Source organism: Neolamprologus multifasciatus, chromosome 12 (assembly GCF_963576455.1).
Source record: "Neolamprologus multifasciatus chromosome 12, fNeoMul1.2, whole genome shotgun sequence".
NCBI classification, from domain to species: domain Eukaryota; kingdom Metazoa; phylum Chordata; class Actinopteri; order Cichliformes; family Cichlidae; genus Neolamprologus; species Neolamprologus multifasciatus.
In genome coordinates, this window is record NC_140450.1 from 14264062 (window position 1) to 14280005 (window position 15944).

The 15944-nt window shown below is 42.7% G+C and overlaps 1 protein-coding gene across 2 annotated transcripts in view; it reads left to right on the top strand.

Moving 5' to 3' along the window:
• Positions 1-15944, top strand: part of ptch1 (patched 1) — a 48746-nt gene that overhangs the window by 17378 nt on the left and 15424 nt on the right. For both annotated transcript variants that reach the window (XM_085180429.1, XM_085180428.1), the window contains exons 3-15: positions 1257-1446; positions 2292-2361; positions 2474-2565; positions 3865-4060; positions 4194-4315; positions 6276-6423; positions 7816-7947; positions 8065-8220; positions 8574-8672; positions 9748-9873; positions 12951-13069; positions 13616-14276; positions 14804-15113. In XM_085180429.1, the coding sequence (XP_085036555.1) occupies positions 1257-1446; positions 2292-2361; positions 2474-2565; positions 3865-4060; positions 4194-4315; positions 6276-6423; positions 7816-7947; positions 8065-8220; positions 8574-8672; positions 9748-9873; positions 12951-13069; positions 13616-14276; positions 14804-15113 (2421 nt within the window). The remainder of the gene's footprint in view (positions 1-1256; positions 1447-2291; positions 2362-2473; positions 2566-3864; positions 4061-4193; positions 4316-6275; positions 6424-7815; positions 7948-8064; positions 8221-8573; positions 8673-9747; positions 9874-12950; positions 13070-13615; positions 14277-14803; positions 15114-15944) is intronic.

Here is a 15944-nt window from a genome sequence, read left to right on the forward strand (position 1 = left end):
GAATCTTAACCCTGAACACAAAACATAAACAATTCTGGTACTTTTTTAAAATTTAATTTGCCTTATAATTTTGCCCGTCTTTGCCCATCCTTGCATGCCCGCATTCGTTTGCATGCGTGTGTGTTTATGTGTGTGCGTGTGTTTGTGAGGGATACTTTGCCAGACTTTCCTTGGATGTACTTGGGTGGAGCTGGACAGCTAAAGGGTCTGAAAGGCTGCTTTTGTAGCTCGAGCTAGCTCAGGGCTCAGAGCGCACGCACAGGGCTTAGTCTCACCACGATATTGGGAGCAAAGCCTGGAAGACAGCCTCTCTGTATCAAACACACACACACTAGTGTCACACACACATGCAGACAACGTGTTTTGGCGCTGCTGACAAGTTAGCAAATTTGAGGAGAAACACTGAGCTGTTTGTGAAATGTGGATTTGTTGAGGTGATGCTGCTTTTGTGGATTCAAAGGACTTGGGATGTTTGCCATTGTAGTGTTACAAGCTCACTGTGAGGAGAGTGCTTTTATTTAAGATACAAGTCAGATAATGTCACAGACAGGCTGTGATGTCTTTGGGTCTGCTTTGCAGAACAAGCAGGGGATCTCTTGTGTGAGTCGCAGACTTTATAGCACACCATGCTGTTTGTGTGTGTGCATTATTATTATCTTGTAGTTCAGAGCAAAATAATGCATTAAAATAAAAAAGTATGCATGATCTGGAATGGATCTGGTAGTCGTGTGATGTTTTCTAGACAGCTGTACTCAATGGGGTGGCTGTAGCTCAGGTAGCAGAGCGGATCAGCCACTAACCAGAAGGTCGGTGGTTCGATCCCAGGCTGCTCCAGTCTGCATGCCAAATATCCTTGGGTAAGATACTAACCCCATGTTGCTCTCCGATGCATCCATCAGAGTGTGAATGTGTATGAATGTTAGATACTTAAGGTTAGGGGTGAATGAATTATATATATAAAGCACTCTGAGTGCTCGGGCAGAGTAGAAAAGCGCTATATAAGAACCAGTCCATTTACTCCTGTTTTACTTGAAGAACCAGAAGGAAAGTCAATGTTTTAACCTTTACTGTGTCTATATTTTGCAGATATTTGTGCCTTTGTGTCAGAAAAACACAGACTTTTTAAGCACATATTCAAAGCCAGCACAATTCTAACCTTTAACTTTACTAAATAAGATTTTGTGAATCAAATGCAATAATGGTCTGGATGTTTTCACAAAAGCCTTAAATATGTAACTTCACTCTTCTTTGTCAAGTTGGCGGGCGTGTGAACCAGGAACTCAAGTATACAAGACAGAAGATAGGCGAGGAGGCCATGTTTAACCCTCAGCTGATGATCCAGACGCCGCGGGAGGAGGGAGCCAATGTTCTAACTGTGGAGGCGCTCCTGCAGCACCTGGAGTCAGCTATCCGAGCCAGCAGAGTTCATGTTTACCTTTATAACAGGTAACGTGCCTCTTGTCATTTTGTATTTAAGGATCATGTTTTCCAATTCTGGACAAGTTAATTCAAGTTTAATATCTTTAGTCCAATAACTGTATCTGGCTTCCTTTTTATTCTAACACAGTGGCCAGTAATCTTTGAGTGTAGCCCTGTTATAGCTCTGCCAGTCCAGGTATAAATTCTCTTACTTGTGTGTCAGTCAACATTTCTCAGCTACAACGCTGACACAATGTGCTCAGCTCATTCAACATTGTTGGAAGTAAACGAATAAGCTGATCCCAACAGTGGAGTAACCCTCCTGCAAACTAGCATTTGGAGGTGTGATTGCAGAACGGCACAAACAATCTAAAACATGCAAGATGAAGTGGGATATACTGCAATACACTTTCACTTTATGAAAAAAGCTCTATCCTACAAGCTGGAACAATTTATTTTGAAATATGTCTGAGTAGGAGTGCTGAAAGGTGCTGTAACGTGGTGCACATGTGCAAACTTTTTTCTGTATGCTATCAACTCTTGTACTTATTTAAACAAAATCATATCAGCCAACATTAAAATCAGCAGGAAAAAAACAAATCGATGCACCTCAAGTGGTAATCTCTGAGTGAATTCATTGCTGTACATGATGAGATATAGCAATTATTCTGTGTGTACAAACACAAAGAAATTCGTAATGATGAAGGATATATTTGTATTATTCCTTGTTCAGTTGATCCTGGGTGCACTCGTGGTGTTTATGTGGTGATGAAAAAGTTAAACTTTTGTTGTGGACGAAGCATTCTCATTGGGAGAAAAGTTTCGTCACTCATTCAAGTGACTTTTTCACTCTCTTTTTTTCTCCTTTTCAGACAATGGAAATTAGAAGACTTATGCTACAAATCAGGGGAAGTAGTCACAGAAACACATCACCTGAATCAGGTGAGACACAACCAGCACAGTGTGTATAGTTTTTCTGTTTTTGACTTTTTATCCCTGTATTGTTGCTACTTCGCCAGTGTTTGTCAATTCTATTATTTGCTCAACCATTTAGATCATAGAAAGGCTACATCCCTGCCTCATCATCACACCTTTGGACTGCTTCTGGGAGGGGGCTAAGCTCCAGCCTGGAACAGGCTATCTCCCGTAAGTACTTAAAAGCTCTTTTTGACTAGACAGAATCTGCATTTGTGATGTGATCATTACTACATATCATTGGATTGACCAAACTCTTCCAAGCTTATGGCCAAATGATCAAATCCTAATTGGGCTTACATAATAGCTTTACTGACTGTGAGGCCAGTTGGCAAACTGATTCAGATGATGTTGGGACAATAAGACCTAAAGTGCTGAGCTCAGCTCATAACGGTAGTGTATACAGTAGCAGTGGCAATGTGATAATGAGAAAGAGATGACAAGAGATGTGAATCTTTGGATCTTGCTTTAGCCCCTTTTATAAGTGGCAGCTCAAACACACTCAACCCATCTAAAGAAACACCACAGAGAAACAAGTGTGTGTATGTGTGTGTGTGTGTGTGTGTGTGTGTCCTGAACTCGTCCCCTCTGAAGGCTCTATTGTAGTGGTTGCTGGCATGCGTATCGCTGGCGATGGTTTCTCTCGAGCCCTGGGCCTCACACCATTGTCTGGCCGTTCTGTTGCTAATGGCCTGCTGCTACAGTAATACTCAGCAGACCTTTACCTCTGCATGTGTTTACGCATGCCCATATTGTGCGTCGTCTTCATCAGTGCATACATGCGTTTCTGTCAATGTGTAAAGGTGTATCAGCTTGAGTCATCATCATCAGAGTGCGTGGATGTGTGTCTATCTGTGTGAGTGTGAGTGTCTGGACCTAGATGGTAAATAAGGTTTTTACTATGTTCTGGTTGGGAGGCTGGGAATAATAACCCAAGCCTGGTTAAGCACATACAATGTTGTCTGAATGGCAGAGAGAAAAAGAGAGATCGGAATGTGTGAGGAAAAGGGAGCATAGAGGGACGAGGTCTGGGTTGGAGCAGGAACTCAGCTTGTGCGTGATGGAAAATTATCGCCACTTATTACCTAGCAAGAAAGAGATTAGTTACCGTTATCAGAATTGTGCCTTTTTCGTCAGCTAAAATGTAATCTTGAACTTTTTATCTTTTTGTGGTTTTATTCCCTGGAATGAGAAATAAAACGTGATAGGCAGATAATGTTTAAGAACATAAAACAAAACCTTTCATTCAAAGAGGTGTAAGGTAATCTTTTGTAATCATCCAGATAGGCCAGAATTTGAATCTAGTGTTGACCTGTCAACTCTAATGGATATAGTGGATGGCTTAGGTAACATTTTTTATTGTCATTTGACTATAAAATTGTACTTTTTGGGGATCCAAATACAGCTATTCTTAGGAACAGAAACCTAGCATCATAAAAGCACAGTAACATTTGCCTTTAACCTTTGCAGAGGCAAAGGACTTGTGCAGTGGACCAATTTTGACCCTAAAGAATTCCTTGAGGAGTTGCCACAGCAAAACCACGTGGAAATCTTTGAGGAGATGTTAGAAAAAGCGGACATTGGGCACGGCTACATGGATAGACCCTGCCTGAACCCAGCCGATCCTGACTGCCCCCGCACCGCGCCCAATAAGAACTCGACTAAGGTGGGCATGCATCAAGCCTCAAGCTTTTGGCTCGGAATATCTCAATAAGTGTGGGGTATTAACATGTTTCGGTCAAACGTAAAGTGTTTCGTTTGAGATTAGTTGTTGACAGTTATTGCTTTTATTGCTCCAGCCATTCGATGTGGCACGGGCTCTGAGTGGAGGCTGCCATGGTCTGGCCAGGAAGTACATGCACTGGCAGGAGGAACTGATTGTTGGAGGGACCACCAAGAATGGCAGCGGACCCCTGCTCAGGTAACATAACCGAACTTGCTTCTTCGTAAACAGTGTAGTAATCATGACAGCGCGTATTCTGGACAGACTGTGTGTTTTTTGTTCTCTTGTGCAGCACGTGCACATTTGCGTGTGTGCTGTGTGCTATAAATCTTGCAGTCATTAGCAAATTCCAGTGAAATCTTAGAGCTCCAGCTGTTCCTGCTCAGCTCTGGCTGCTCTGCTTGGACACTACCCACTCACACACACATGTGTATGCACAGAGTGATGTATTGCCTGGCTAGTTTGTCCAAATATACAGCGATATGTGGACTTAATTCCAGCACAAGAATCAGGTGAAAGCCTAAAGATTAGGTTGTATGCCGTCCGACAACATACAAGCTCAACGCATGATAAGGGAACAAATTAAAGTCTGGCACTTTTTGTGTGATGTTTATGTAAGTAGAAAGCATGAAATTTGCATAGAAATGAAAAATGTATTTAGTTTCTTCAACAGCAGCTACAGCAGCAGTAACATCTTTTGCTTGTGGACCTCCTACTTTAAGGCTAAAATGCACTTTTGGTGCATGCATGCATGCATGCTCAAAGGCAAACTCACACGCACACACATTAACACACATACTGGTCACGGAGTACAGTGGGGTGCGTTGTTTGTGTTTTGTGGTTGTGTTTTTTCCTGGCAAGGTTGGGTCATTAGAGTGTCTGTGCATGCCTGCCTGCTTGTGTGTGTCTGTGTGTGTGTGAGTGAATATGTGTAGTATGGCTGCTCTCTCTGTTGGGCTGTTACTGCTGGCACTCAGCTTCTTCACCTTGTTTACTAACTGCCACCATTACTGTGATTATCACCATATTACACAGCACACATTCATAGAGACGGGCAAATGTCTTCTGCTTTGGTTTATATAATTTTATGATTTGAAAATAAATCCACTCAGTAGACTACTGTTAAAAAGCTGCACTCTGGTCCTGAGTCATTTATTATTACCTAATCAGCCATATTACTTTATTACCTTCATAATTTATCACCCCATTAGCGGTGTGCATTTTTCATTACACTAAATGTCGCAGTCCTTAAGATCAGCAACCCGTAGAAGGGCTGAAGGAGAGCTTGCATGTGGGAGGGAGAGGATGCATGTGAGGAAATATGTAAATACACAATTAAATTATCCTTATTAAGCTTCCTCTCACTGGGTTTGTATATGATTTTGAGATATTGATATTAGTAGTTTCTGTGACAGTGCACATTTGAGGTAAAATGACTTGCCGTCTCTTTCAGGTTTTTAATTCAGTTTAGCTTTGTGGCGTTGTGTTTGGGTCACTGAGTTTTGGGGCATTTTATGCCATATATGTCACTTTGCGTTCTTCAGAGTTGCTCATGTAATGACAGGGAGTTTGTGTGGTTTAAGAAATGACGCATGTCTCACGGCTGAGGGCATCTGGGCTCAATAGTCACATCAGATGGCACAGTATTTGCTCAGACAGCACATGTGCTTAGCGCATCATTGTTTATGATGACTGATATCCAATGTGCTCCAGGCAATGTGACTTTGGTTTTGTTTCATTTTTCTTTCCCTTTTACTGCTTAAATTAACACATTCTTTGTTCTGGGATTAGAGATTAAACTGAAAAATGGAGTTCCTGGGATGATTTCTTTTTATTCTCTCATCTCCCTGTTGGTTTGATGCTTTTGAGGGACCATTATTTTGATGAACACCTAATTTATTTTTACTTTATATTCATGGAGTGTTAGACATCGCTGTGAATCAAAGAGCCTAAAACTTTGCAAGTCCAAGTTTTGATTTTGTTATTATATCGCACAATCCAGAGAGCCTGCTCATCACCCCACGCTTCCTTTCTAGATGGGATGTTCTCACTGAAGTCTTGACCTCCTTCCTTTTGTTCTCTCATCCTTTCCATGTTTTCCTTCCCATTTCCCTCCCTCATTCTCTCTCTGCCACCTTCCCCCTTAACTCCCTTCCAGTGCCCAGGCCTTGCAGACCATGTTCCAGCTGATGACTCCCAAGCAGATGTTTGAGCACTTTCGGGGCTACGATGAGGTTTCCCACATCAACTGGAATGAAGAAAAGGCTGCAGCTATACTTGAAGCCTGGCAGAGGCGGTACTCTGAGGTAAGGGCCAGAAAATTTAGAAATGAGAGCGAGAAAAATTCAGAAAAAGAGAGAACGAAAGAGAAAAGAGTAGCAAAATCTACTCTAAGTCCTCTATAGCCACGTTGTAAATCACAGACCGGATACAGGTGAACATGGGAAGGCCCCATCCAAAGCCGGGGCCCCTGATAGATACTAAAACCACTGTTGGTGTGTGGTAAAGGACTAAAGTTTTCCTCTCACTCATGAGTAGAGAGGGGCAATAGAGCAACAGGGTGAGCATGTCTGGAATACATTAAGTGAGTGCTGGATATCTCTCTTTTTCTTCCTCTCTCTCGCTCGCTCTCCCCCTTAAACTTACACACAATCACACATGAACACACACTCACAACTTCACACACAATCGCTTTCCCAGCTGTGGCCCCATTGGTGGCTCATGTGTGACATCATCTGGTCTTTGTTTTGGGGGCCCCAACCTCTGTTCCACATGGTGTGACCTTGTGTGTATGAATGTGCGTGCGTGTGTGTGTGTGTGTGTGTGTGTGTGTGTGTGTGTGTGTGTGTGTGTGTGTGTGTCATTTATCTTTGGGTCCAGAAATCACAGATTTTTAACAAAATGTGATCATATTGTCAAACACATAGTTTTATTTTTTTAAGCTTCAATGTGAAAAAATATGCCAAAAATTGCATTTTTTATTTGTATTATTCACATTTAGCCATGTCTGCAAGAATATGCACGTATGTCGGTATGTGTGAGACACATGTGGAAGTTTACATGTGGGTGCAAGTGTGTGTGTGTGTGATCTAGAGCGTGTTTCTTAATGTGTGTCAGCCGTCATTGCTCCCCACTGAGCAGTAACAGCAGTTCAATGCCGAAGCCATCTGTCTGTCCTGAGATAGTAAGAGAGAGAGAGGGAATAGGTCAGGATACTGTCTGCAGAGCCTCCTGATTCAAGGCTTTTTTTTTTCAGAGACAGCCTGTAATATTTAGTTAATTTAAACCTAGGGAAGATGTTATATTACATAAAAGAGGGACAGCTTGCGCTAAATCACTAAAAATTAATTCCCTTTTTCCAGAAATGTGCATTTCAGCAACAAGGTTGGTCAATTATCTATTCTGCTAAAATTCGATTTAGTTGTATTTTGATAGCTGATGCAGATCTAGTTGGTATATTAAGGGAAAATGAGATAGGGATAAGAAAATCTTGTTGCAAAGTTCCAAACCAGTAAATGCTTTACTGGTCAGTAAACCAGATTTAAATGTTGATGGAGCTACTGGTGCTGCATTAAGAGTTCATTTATAAGTGACCTATTTTATTATTTCTAATCTATATACATATATATTTTATAGTGTATATATAGGATATTTAATCCGAGTTTCTTCCTCTTTATTTACTATTGTCTTGTCTTCAGGCGGTGCAGCACAGCGTGTCAGCAAACTCGTCTCAGAAGGTCTTATCTTTCACAACCACCACTCTGGAAGATATTCTCAAGTCTTTTTCGGACATAAGTGTTATCCGCGTGGCCAGTGGGTACCTTCTGATGGTAAGACTAGAGGGAAGGAAAATTTTATTCAATTTTTCTCTGCTTTGCTTGAAACTGAGAAGGGACTTACAGACAAAAGGGTGATTGATTAATGGTTTGCTTGCTGTTTGTGCCTAGCTGGCCTATGCATGCCTGACCATGCTGCGATGGGACTGTGCCAAGTCTCAGGGGGCTGTGGGGCTGGCAGGTGTCCTCCTGGTGACGTTGTCAGTGGCAGCTGGTTTGGGCCTCTGCTCCCTCCTGGGCATTTCCTTCAATGCTGCCACTACGCAGGTAACTCACACACATGCCACTGGACCCAATGGACTAAAGGTCAACACAGCAGCTGCTAGTAGACTTGAGTTGAAGTCTCTGCTAGACTTAAAATCATTTTCTTAAATTGCCTAATTGAAGTGGGTCAACACCAGCAGAATAATGTAAACAAGATAATGTAGTAGATATTATTGGACACTGGAGACAGGTTTTGACGCTTCATTTTAATTTACCTTAGCACCAGAATTTGAAAAATATTGCATGGGTGTGTATCTATATATAATAATATGTAGTTGTGGCTACCCCTAGAATAGCAAACCTCTGAGGTAAAATCATGCAGGAGCTCATTAAGTTTGTGGGTGTGTGTGCCACAGGTGCTTCCCTTTTTGGCTCTGGGAGTTGGAGTAGATGATGTGTTTCTCCTCGCCCATGCCTTCAGTGAGACCGGGCAAAACAAGAGGATCCCATTCGAGGTGAGGCAAGCATCCACCGTCACCCATTCCTGCACATCCCCTTGTTTTATCTACTCCGCGGAGGAATGTGTGAAAGCCTGTCTGTGCCTGTGATGTAGCATCAAGCAAACCATGTGCCACACACCCAGCCTTCTTATCTAGGCAATGCTCCGAATTAAAGACGTTCATTTTTAAATGGATTGATATGTCTGTTTCTATTAGATTATGACTTCCTTGCTTCTGCTTTAAACACAGATTGATAAGTTTTTTGATTATATGCACAGACACATACACATACACACTTGTGAGTGGGTCTAATAAAAAAAATAAATAAAGGTTCAGGGTGTAATTTGATGCATTTAAAGTATTCCGCGTGGTCTGAAGTGTGGATTGAACCAGGAACAAGAGCTTTCTCATCCATTAGCTGATGAAGTGTACAGAATCTAATAAATAGCATTAAAAAAAGAACTGGCTGTGTGTGTGTGTGTGTGTGTATATGCGTGTGTGTGTGTGTGGATTGTCGTAGCTTTTCATCTCCAGAGGGGAAAACACAGGCATGTATTTGCTTGTTTTTGTTTTCCCCTGCCTCCCTCTCGTTCAAGCCCTCGTCTCTATGCCTCCCTCATCCCCGAGCTTCTATTGTGTGGCTGAGATGAAAACTAAACAGAGCCGAACCTGATCTCTCCTGTCTGATGTGCACACACACACAAAGATGCGCATGCCTGCAGACGCTCTCTGTGTGGTCCTGCACGTCTTTAGATCTTCACACAGTTGCCGCCAAAGTCTTCTAGAGTTGTGTGTTTATCACTGTTCTCTTTGTGCGCATTATATTACAAGTTTTCAGCAGCAGTGATTTTACCAAGCGTTGTTTTGTTCTGTCGGCTTTTTCCTCCGTTACTTCAAACAGAAGTAGACAGGCCCAGGTGGATTATTTAAGCACTTCAGGGCTTCAAGAAACATCGTAATCACTGTCAGTCATATCAGTATCATGATAATGGTACATAATCTCCAGTATTACACGTGTGCCTCTGGCTAAACTCTGATCAGAAGTTTCATTGCTTTTCCTCTCACCAACTTCTCTTTCTGTCTCGACAAGGATCGCACGGGGGAGTGTCTGAAGAGGACAGGGGCCAGTGTGGCTCTTACCTCCATCAGCAATGTCACAGCATTCTTCATGGCAGCGCTCATCCCCATCCCAGCGCTCAGAGCCTTTTCTCTACAGGTACAGTGGCTAGTGAGTGAGGGTTGTATGCATGCGTGTGCGTGTGTGAGAGTTCAGTCGTGTGGGGCCTCTCTCTTACTAATAGTCCTGTTCCCGTCTTCATTGGCTCCAGATTTCTCCAGACTGTTGTTTTATTGATTTCATTCATCACATTGAAAGTGTGTATGTCTGTGTGCGTTTGTGTGTGTGCATGAGGAAGAGTGTGCGTTTTGTTTAAATCCCCCCCCCTCCTCCTTCTTTGAGGCTGTTTAGTGGTGGGCCCGGTGTCTGTCCAGATTGTGGCTGAGGTCCTAGTAACTGAATCCCTCTGCGAGTGTGTGTGCGCGTCTGTGTACTCACATACCCTCACATCCATGTGCATGTGTGCGTGTGGGGAGTTGTAGTATCTGTGTGGGAGGTTTGAAACGCAATGGCCTAGATGTTTGCATGTGCGCATGTGAGCGAATGTACGAGCAAAGGTGGGGGAACACGAGAGGGGAGCTCTGACTTCTCTAACATCTGTCAGTAATTACAGACATCACCAGAACAGCAAAAACTAGTACAATATGCCTCCAATAATCAATAAATTACTAATTCATTTAAACAGTCAGTCATAGCGATACGTGCGCTAAAGAGAGGATAAGGTCAGATAAAAACCTCTGGTTTGAAGTTTGAGTCACTGCAGCACTAACCAGATGGATAGAGAAAGAAAAGGCTACATACATTTTTTAAAAAGTGATGGTTACAACAACAACAAATTTGACATTTCACCTTTGTGTTGAATCAGTTTTGGACTGATGATCACCTTAATCTTCTTTAATCACATGGGTGACCCTCCATTAACGTGAGTGTAGGTTTTGCCGTTTTGTCAAAAATCTGGTTTGTTCAGTTTATTTACCCAAAAGAGTTTCTGTTTTATTGTTTACATAAGGTTTTCTTTCTTCTTTCTTTCTTCGCCAATCTGCCACTAAGACAAAAAGGCACTCATTAAGACTCAAATATACTTTTCCTATTCCCCAGTCATGCCTGTCCCGTTTGTAGCAACCGAAAATAAAATAAATACATAATTATAATAAAGGTCAATCAAATGGACCAATATGGCAAGGCCATGATGATCCACTTGGTAAAATAAATTCGCTTGGCATCTTTCTTGGCCTTAAGACAACAATTCTGATGGCTAAAGATCCAAACGGGACACACACAAAAAATACTTTTGAGACAGAATAGAAATAACCACTTATGTTAACTTACTGGCCTCTGGCCTTTGGGGAGGATGCTAGAGTACCTGAAGAACAGTCCACTGTACCACTGAACCATCACAATCAAGCACACACAATAAAAGCATTCAGCTGAGAATTTCAACACATATTTTGCATAAGGAAGCTATGAAAACTTGTTGTAATACACATTTGCAAGTATTTGCAGTTACATAAGTGATGTATCGCTGACTGTATGAAAATATTAAGTGATTTCCCCCTCCTGTTTCTTGCTCTTTAGTCCTCACGCACATGCAAAGACTCACACACACTTGCATGCACACACAGTGTGAGGTAAGATGTTGCCACATTGAGTACAATATTAGCATGTGTGGATTGATGGCTTTAGTAGAGAGAGTCTGTCAAACATGATCCATTTACCCCATGGGTCTAATCCATGGAGCTTCGTTTTCTACACACACACATTGGAAAAGACGCATGCTCAACACACACACATACGCATACCATGCATACTTCACACTAGTGGTTTTGTTACCGCTAGACGGTAAAACTTCCCGAAGTCGACATTCACGGTGATACTCATCTTTTATTATCGAGTGCATCCACACACCGCAACCTTGTGTCAGTGCCTGCAGTTTGTGTTGGTGTGTATGTGTGCGTCTCTTTATCAGCATTAAACACTTCCCATGGTCGACTCCACCTTGGATTCATCGCTCTTTCGCGCGCGCTCCTGCGTTATGTCTCATTCACTTCCTTCTATCAGTATAAACACAAGAAAAGGAATCTTGTCCTGATAACAGCAGCAAAACACACACACACACAGAGGAACACACACATTCATGTGCAGAAAACAGATGTGATGATAAATATCCCCACTCTGGGGTCAGCTCACGGTCACTGTGTGTGTGTGTGTGTCAGTGGACTCATACTGTATCTGTCTGGATGTTAGTGGGCCAATTGAGAATTAATTGTTCTGCTCTACTTACACAGCTTTTTCTTTCTCCACATCTCCTTCATTGACATTATATCTGTCTCGTTGACTGAGTAGCGAGCTGAGGAATGAGGGAGGGCAAGGATGTGTGTGTGCCTGTGTCTGGTTGGTGTTATGGTGTGGTTTAAGTAGGAGGCTGTACGTTTTTTAAGGTGACAGATATGTGTGTTTATGTGCATTTTTCTGTGTGAGTCTGTAAGGGGTGTGTGTGTGTGTGTGTGTGTGTGTGTGTGTGTGTGTGTGTGTGTGTGTGTGTGTGTGTGTGTGTGTTGTCTGTACAGCCACAGCGACTGCTCATCACCTCAGGCCCCGCGGGCCTCTGACTCCTTGGGTGGTCTGGCACACACACGGGATTGTGTGTGTGTGCGTGTGTGTGTAGTGGTCTGGCAACTACGCAATATCCAGATTGTACTCTGGGCAGGGCCCCAACCTAACCTCAACCCCCACCCTCTGCTCTAGTGCACCACCTTCAAATACTTAACCACAACATTGTACTGGCTTCTATTACACATACATATGCCTCACTTTTTCTCTGCACACTCAGTGTTTTTGCCTTGAAAGGAACTGGAAATGTGTTGAAAGGCAATTTTTCCCTCACTTGAGCCTATTCAGCTTGTGTTATTCTGATTTATATTCAGAGCAACACTGTTTTTGTTAAACAGTAATTCTTTCATTTAATACACTTTCAAAGTAGTTTTGTAAGTTTTTACATTTTACATTAAATTTTACACATCATTTCACATCTTCACTGTCTACACTGCATATGATCACCTGTATTTTTCCCCACTGTTTGCAACTACAAAAAAAATCTATCTGATCCTTTTTCTTGATAAAAAAGCAGTTTTGTTTGGGTTTTTTCACCTGAAATAACCTTTCTGTTTTTCTTGCAGGCTGCAGTGGTGGTGGTGTTTAACTTTGCCATGGTGCTGCTCATCTTTCCTGCCATCCTCAGCATGGATCTCTATCGGCGAGAGGACAGGCGTTTTGACATTTTCTGCTGCTTCTACAGGTGTGCACACACAAAAGACGCTCTTTCATATCTGACGAGACGCTTATTGCTTTACCGTTCTTCCTTTTATGGTTTTCCACCGATCTCTTCCATGATAATGAACCGTGTACGCACAAAGCTATCTTTAAAGATATCGTCACCGTAATCCCCCTCAGTTAAAAACTAATTACTGCGAAAGTTGTCTCTTTCCGTCTGACTGCTTGGTTGTTTGACTGTATGTTTATCTTTTCCAGTCTTCATTAAAGTTTGCCAGTCTGCCTGCCAGCCCGGGCATGCTCGTTGGCTCGGTTATTGTACAGATGTGTACACACACTATTAAATTCCACGGTTGGGTCCCGGCCCTATATTTCATGCTGCTGGCAAAGGAGAGAAGATTCACAATAACATAGGGCTAATAAATATTTTTGTAATGCAAACACTTAACTGTTTCACAAAATCAGATGTTGTACGTGCGTACTGGAATGGGTTTTTTTTCCCGTTAAGTCTGGTTTTAAATTTTGTTTCACAGCAGTGCCTGACAGTGTTTCATCGTATTTATGTCTGCAGCCCTTGTTCCAATCGTGTGATTCAGATGGAGCCACAGGCATACCTGGATGGGACAGAAGGGAGTCGCTACAGCCCTTCCCCGTCATATCGAACCCCTCCTCCCTCATATCACATGCCTCCCCCAAGCTACAGCAGTCCCCCTCCTTCCTACAGTAGCCATGGTTTTGCTCAGCAGACCCAAATTACTATGCAGTCCACAGTGCAGCTCAGGACTGAGTACGACCCCCGAACTCAGGCCTTCTACACCACAGCTGAGCCCAGATCCCAAATCTCTGTGCAGCCCATCAACCCGGCTCCAGCTAGGACCAACCGTAACAACGAGTATTACAGTAGCAGCAATCACGCCAACATCAGTAACAACAACAACAGTGGGGGCCTGAATAATGGGGGGTCTCGAGGTTCTGCCAGCTTCTCCCATCATCATCATCCCGCACCTCCTCCTGCTGCATCGACCCCAAGTGCTAGCTCAGTTGCTCAGGGTGATGGAGCCTCATCGACTGGCCAGAGTCCAGAGAACAACAGCTCCACACGGGACCTGTTGTCCCAGATTGGAGAAGCCTCGCTGGGCCTACGCTGCCTCGAGCCCCCCTGCTCGCGCTGGACCCTGGCCTCTTTTGCTGAGAAGCACTATGCGCCATTCCTTCTGCAGCCCACCACCAAGGTGAGTTCAGTTGCTCTCTGTGTTTCTGTAGAGCAGGGAGACAAAGAAACAAGCGGAATAGCTTCTGTATGAGGTAAAAGTGGGTTTGTGTGCTGACTCACTGTGGTGATAATTTGAATGGGAGGGTTAGTCACCGGAGAGTGTGTAACGAAGGAGGAAATCGGGGGTGGAAATTGTGGTTATGTCCTATCTGAGACACACACATACACACACACACAGACACACAGTGGGTGGCCAGACCTTTTAAAGCCTTCCAGAACTGAAATCATGTGGTGGTCTGTACTTGACATTACAAAATGTTCCTCAGTTTCTTTCTTCTTCTTTTTTTTTATATAAATTGCTTCACGTAGTCCTGCAAGGCATTAATCTGGCACTTTACTTTTTGCAGAAAAAAGAATAAGTATAGCACTTTTGCTACATTGTATCAAAAAGCATCAGACAGCTTATAAACAGCTTATAAACAGGCAGATGTTTTAATTGGATATTTGTTTTTTGATAAAGCTGTCTCTTCATCCCTCTGATTCCAGGTGGTTGTGATTGTGCTGTTCCTCTGCCTGCTGGGAGTCAGTTTATACGGGACCACCCAAGTGAGGGACGGCCTGGAGCTGACAGATATTGTACCAAGGGAGACAAGCGAGTACGACTTTCTCGGAGCCCAGTTCAAGTTCTTCTCCTTCTACAACATGTATGTGGTAACACAGCACGCCGATTATGCCCAAAACCAGCCACTGCTTCATCAGCTCCACCAGAGGTTCCACACCATTCGCTACGTGCTGAAGGAGGAAAATGGACAGCTGCCTCGCATGTGGCTTCATTACTTCAGGGACTGGCTGCAAGGTAAATCTAAGTAATTTTAAGCTTGACGTACACATGCCACCTCAACCCGACCTAAACAGTGAATAAAACTGAATATGTCAAATTTTTGTGGCTCAGCATTGAACACACCAATGACTGGAGGTGTCATATTTTGGGCTCTCCATAATCTTCTCATGAGCGTGAAAGTTCACCTGGTTTCAAGGATGACCAGAATTCAGCGATTAAAAGTCAAGGTTACTGTGTCAGTCAGTAATTTTAAAGTAATAGGATAAAATGATGAAAAAAATATCAAAGGTTAACAGATTTTTAATTCTGTAACTCAACTAAACGGGAAATTGTGGTCATATTTCACATGTGGTTGGATACTGAGTTAGTGACACTAATCATTTGTGTCCACATCATAAATTCCTTTCAAATTTTCGGGTATGAAATGAGTGTGGACAGGTATGGGCATAAACTGCACCTTCTGGTTGAGAATAAAATGGGTCAGATGTGGCATAATGGTTTAGAGCCAGTGTTAGTTCATTTGAAATTTTACCTTTGCTTATTTAACTTATTTAACTTTGCTATTCAGGATAGTTTAGGCATGGGAATAATTTACTTTCCCATGAAAGCATTTTGAGATCACAATTTTATTCCGTGTTTTGACATGAATCCGCAGAAAACAAGATGTTAGGCAGGAGTTCAGAAGTAGGAGGGACTGCACAAATGGACACTGACAGTAGCTGATTAAAATCACTTGTTTCTTCCATAAGTGGGATTGATGGCGAAGAGTATAGTGGGAGTCAATATTTTTCAACTTCATCTTGGGAAATGTACAATATTCAAAAACCTTTGGCAGCAAATATGTTG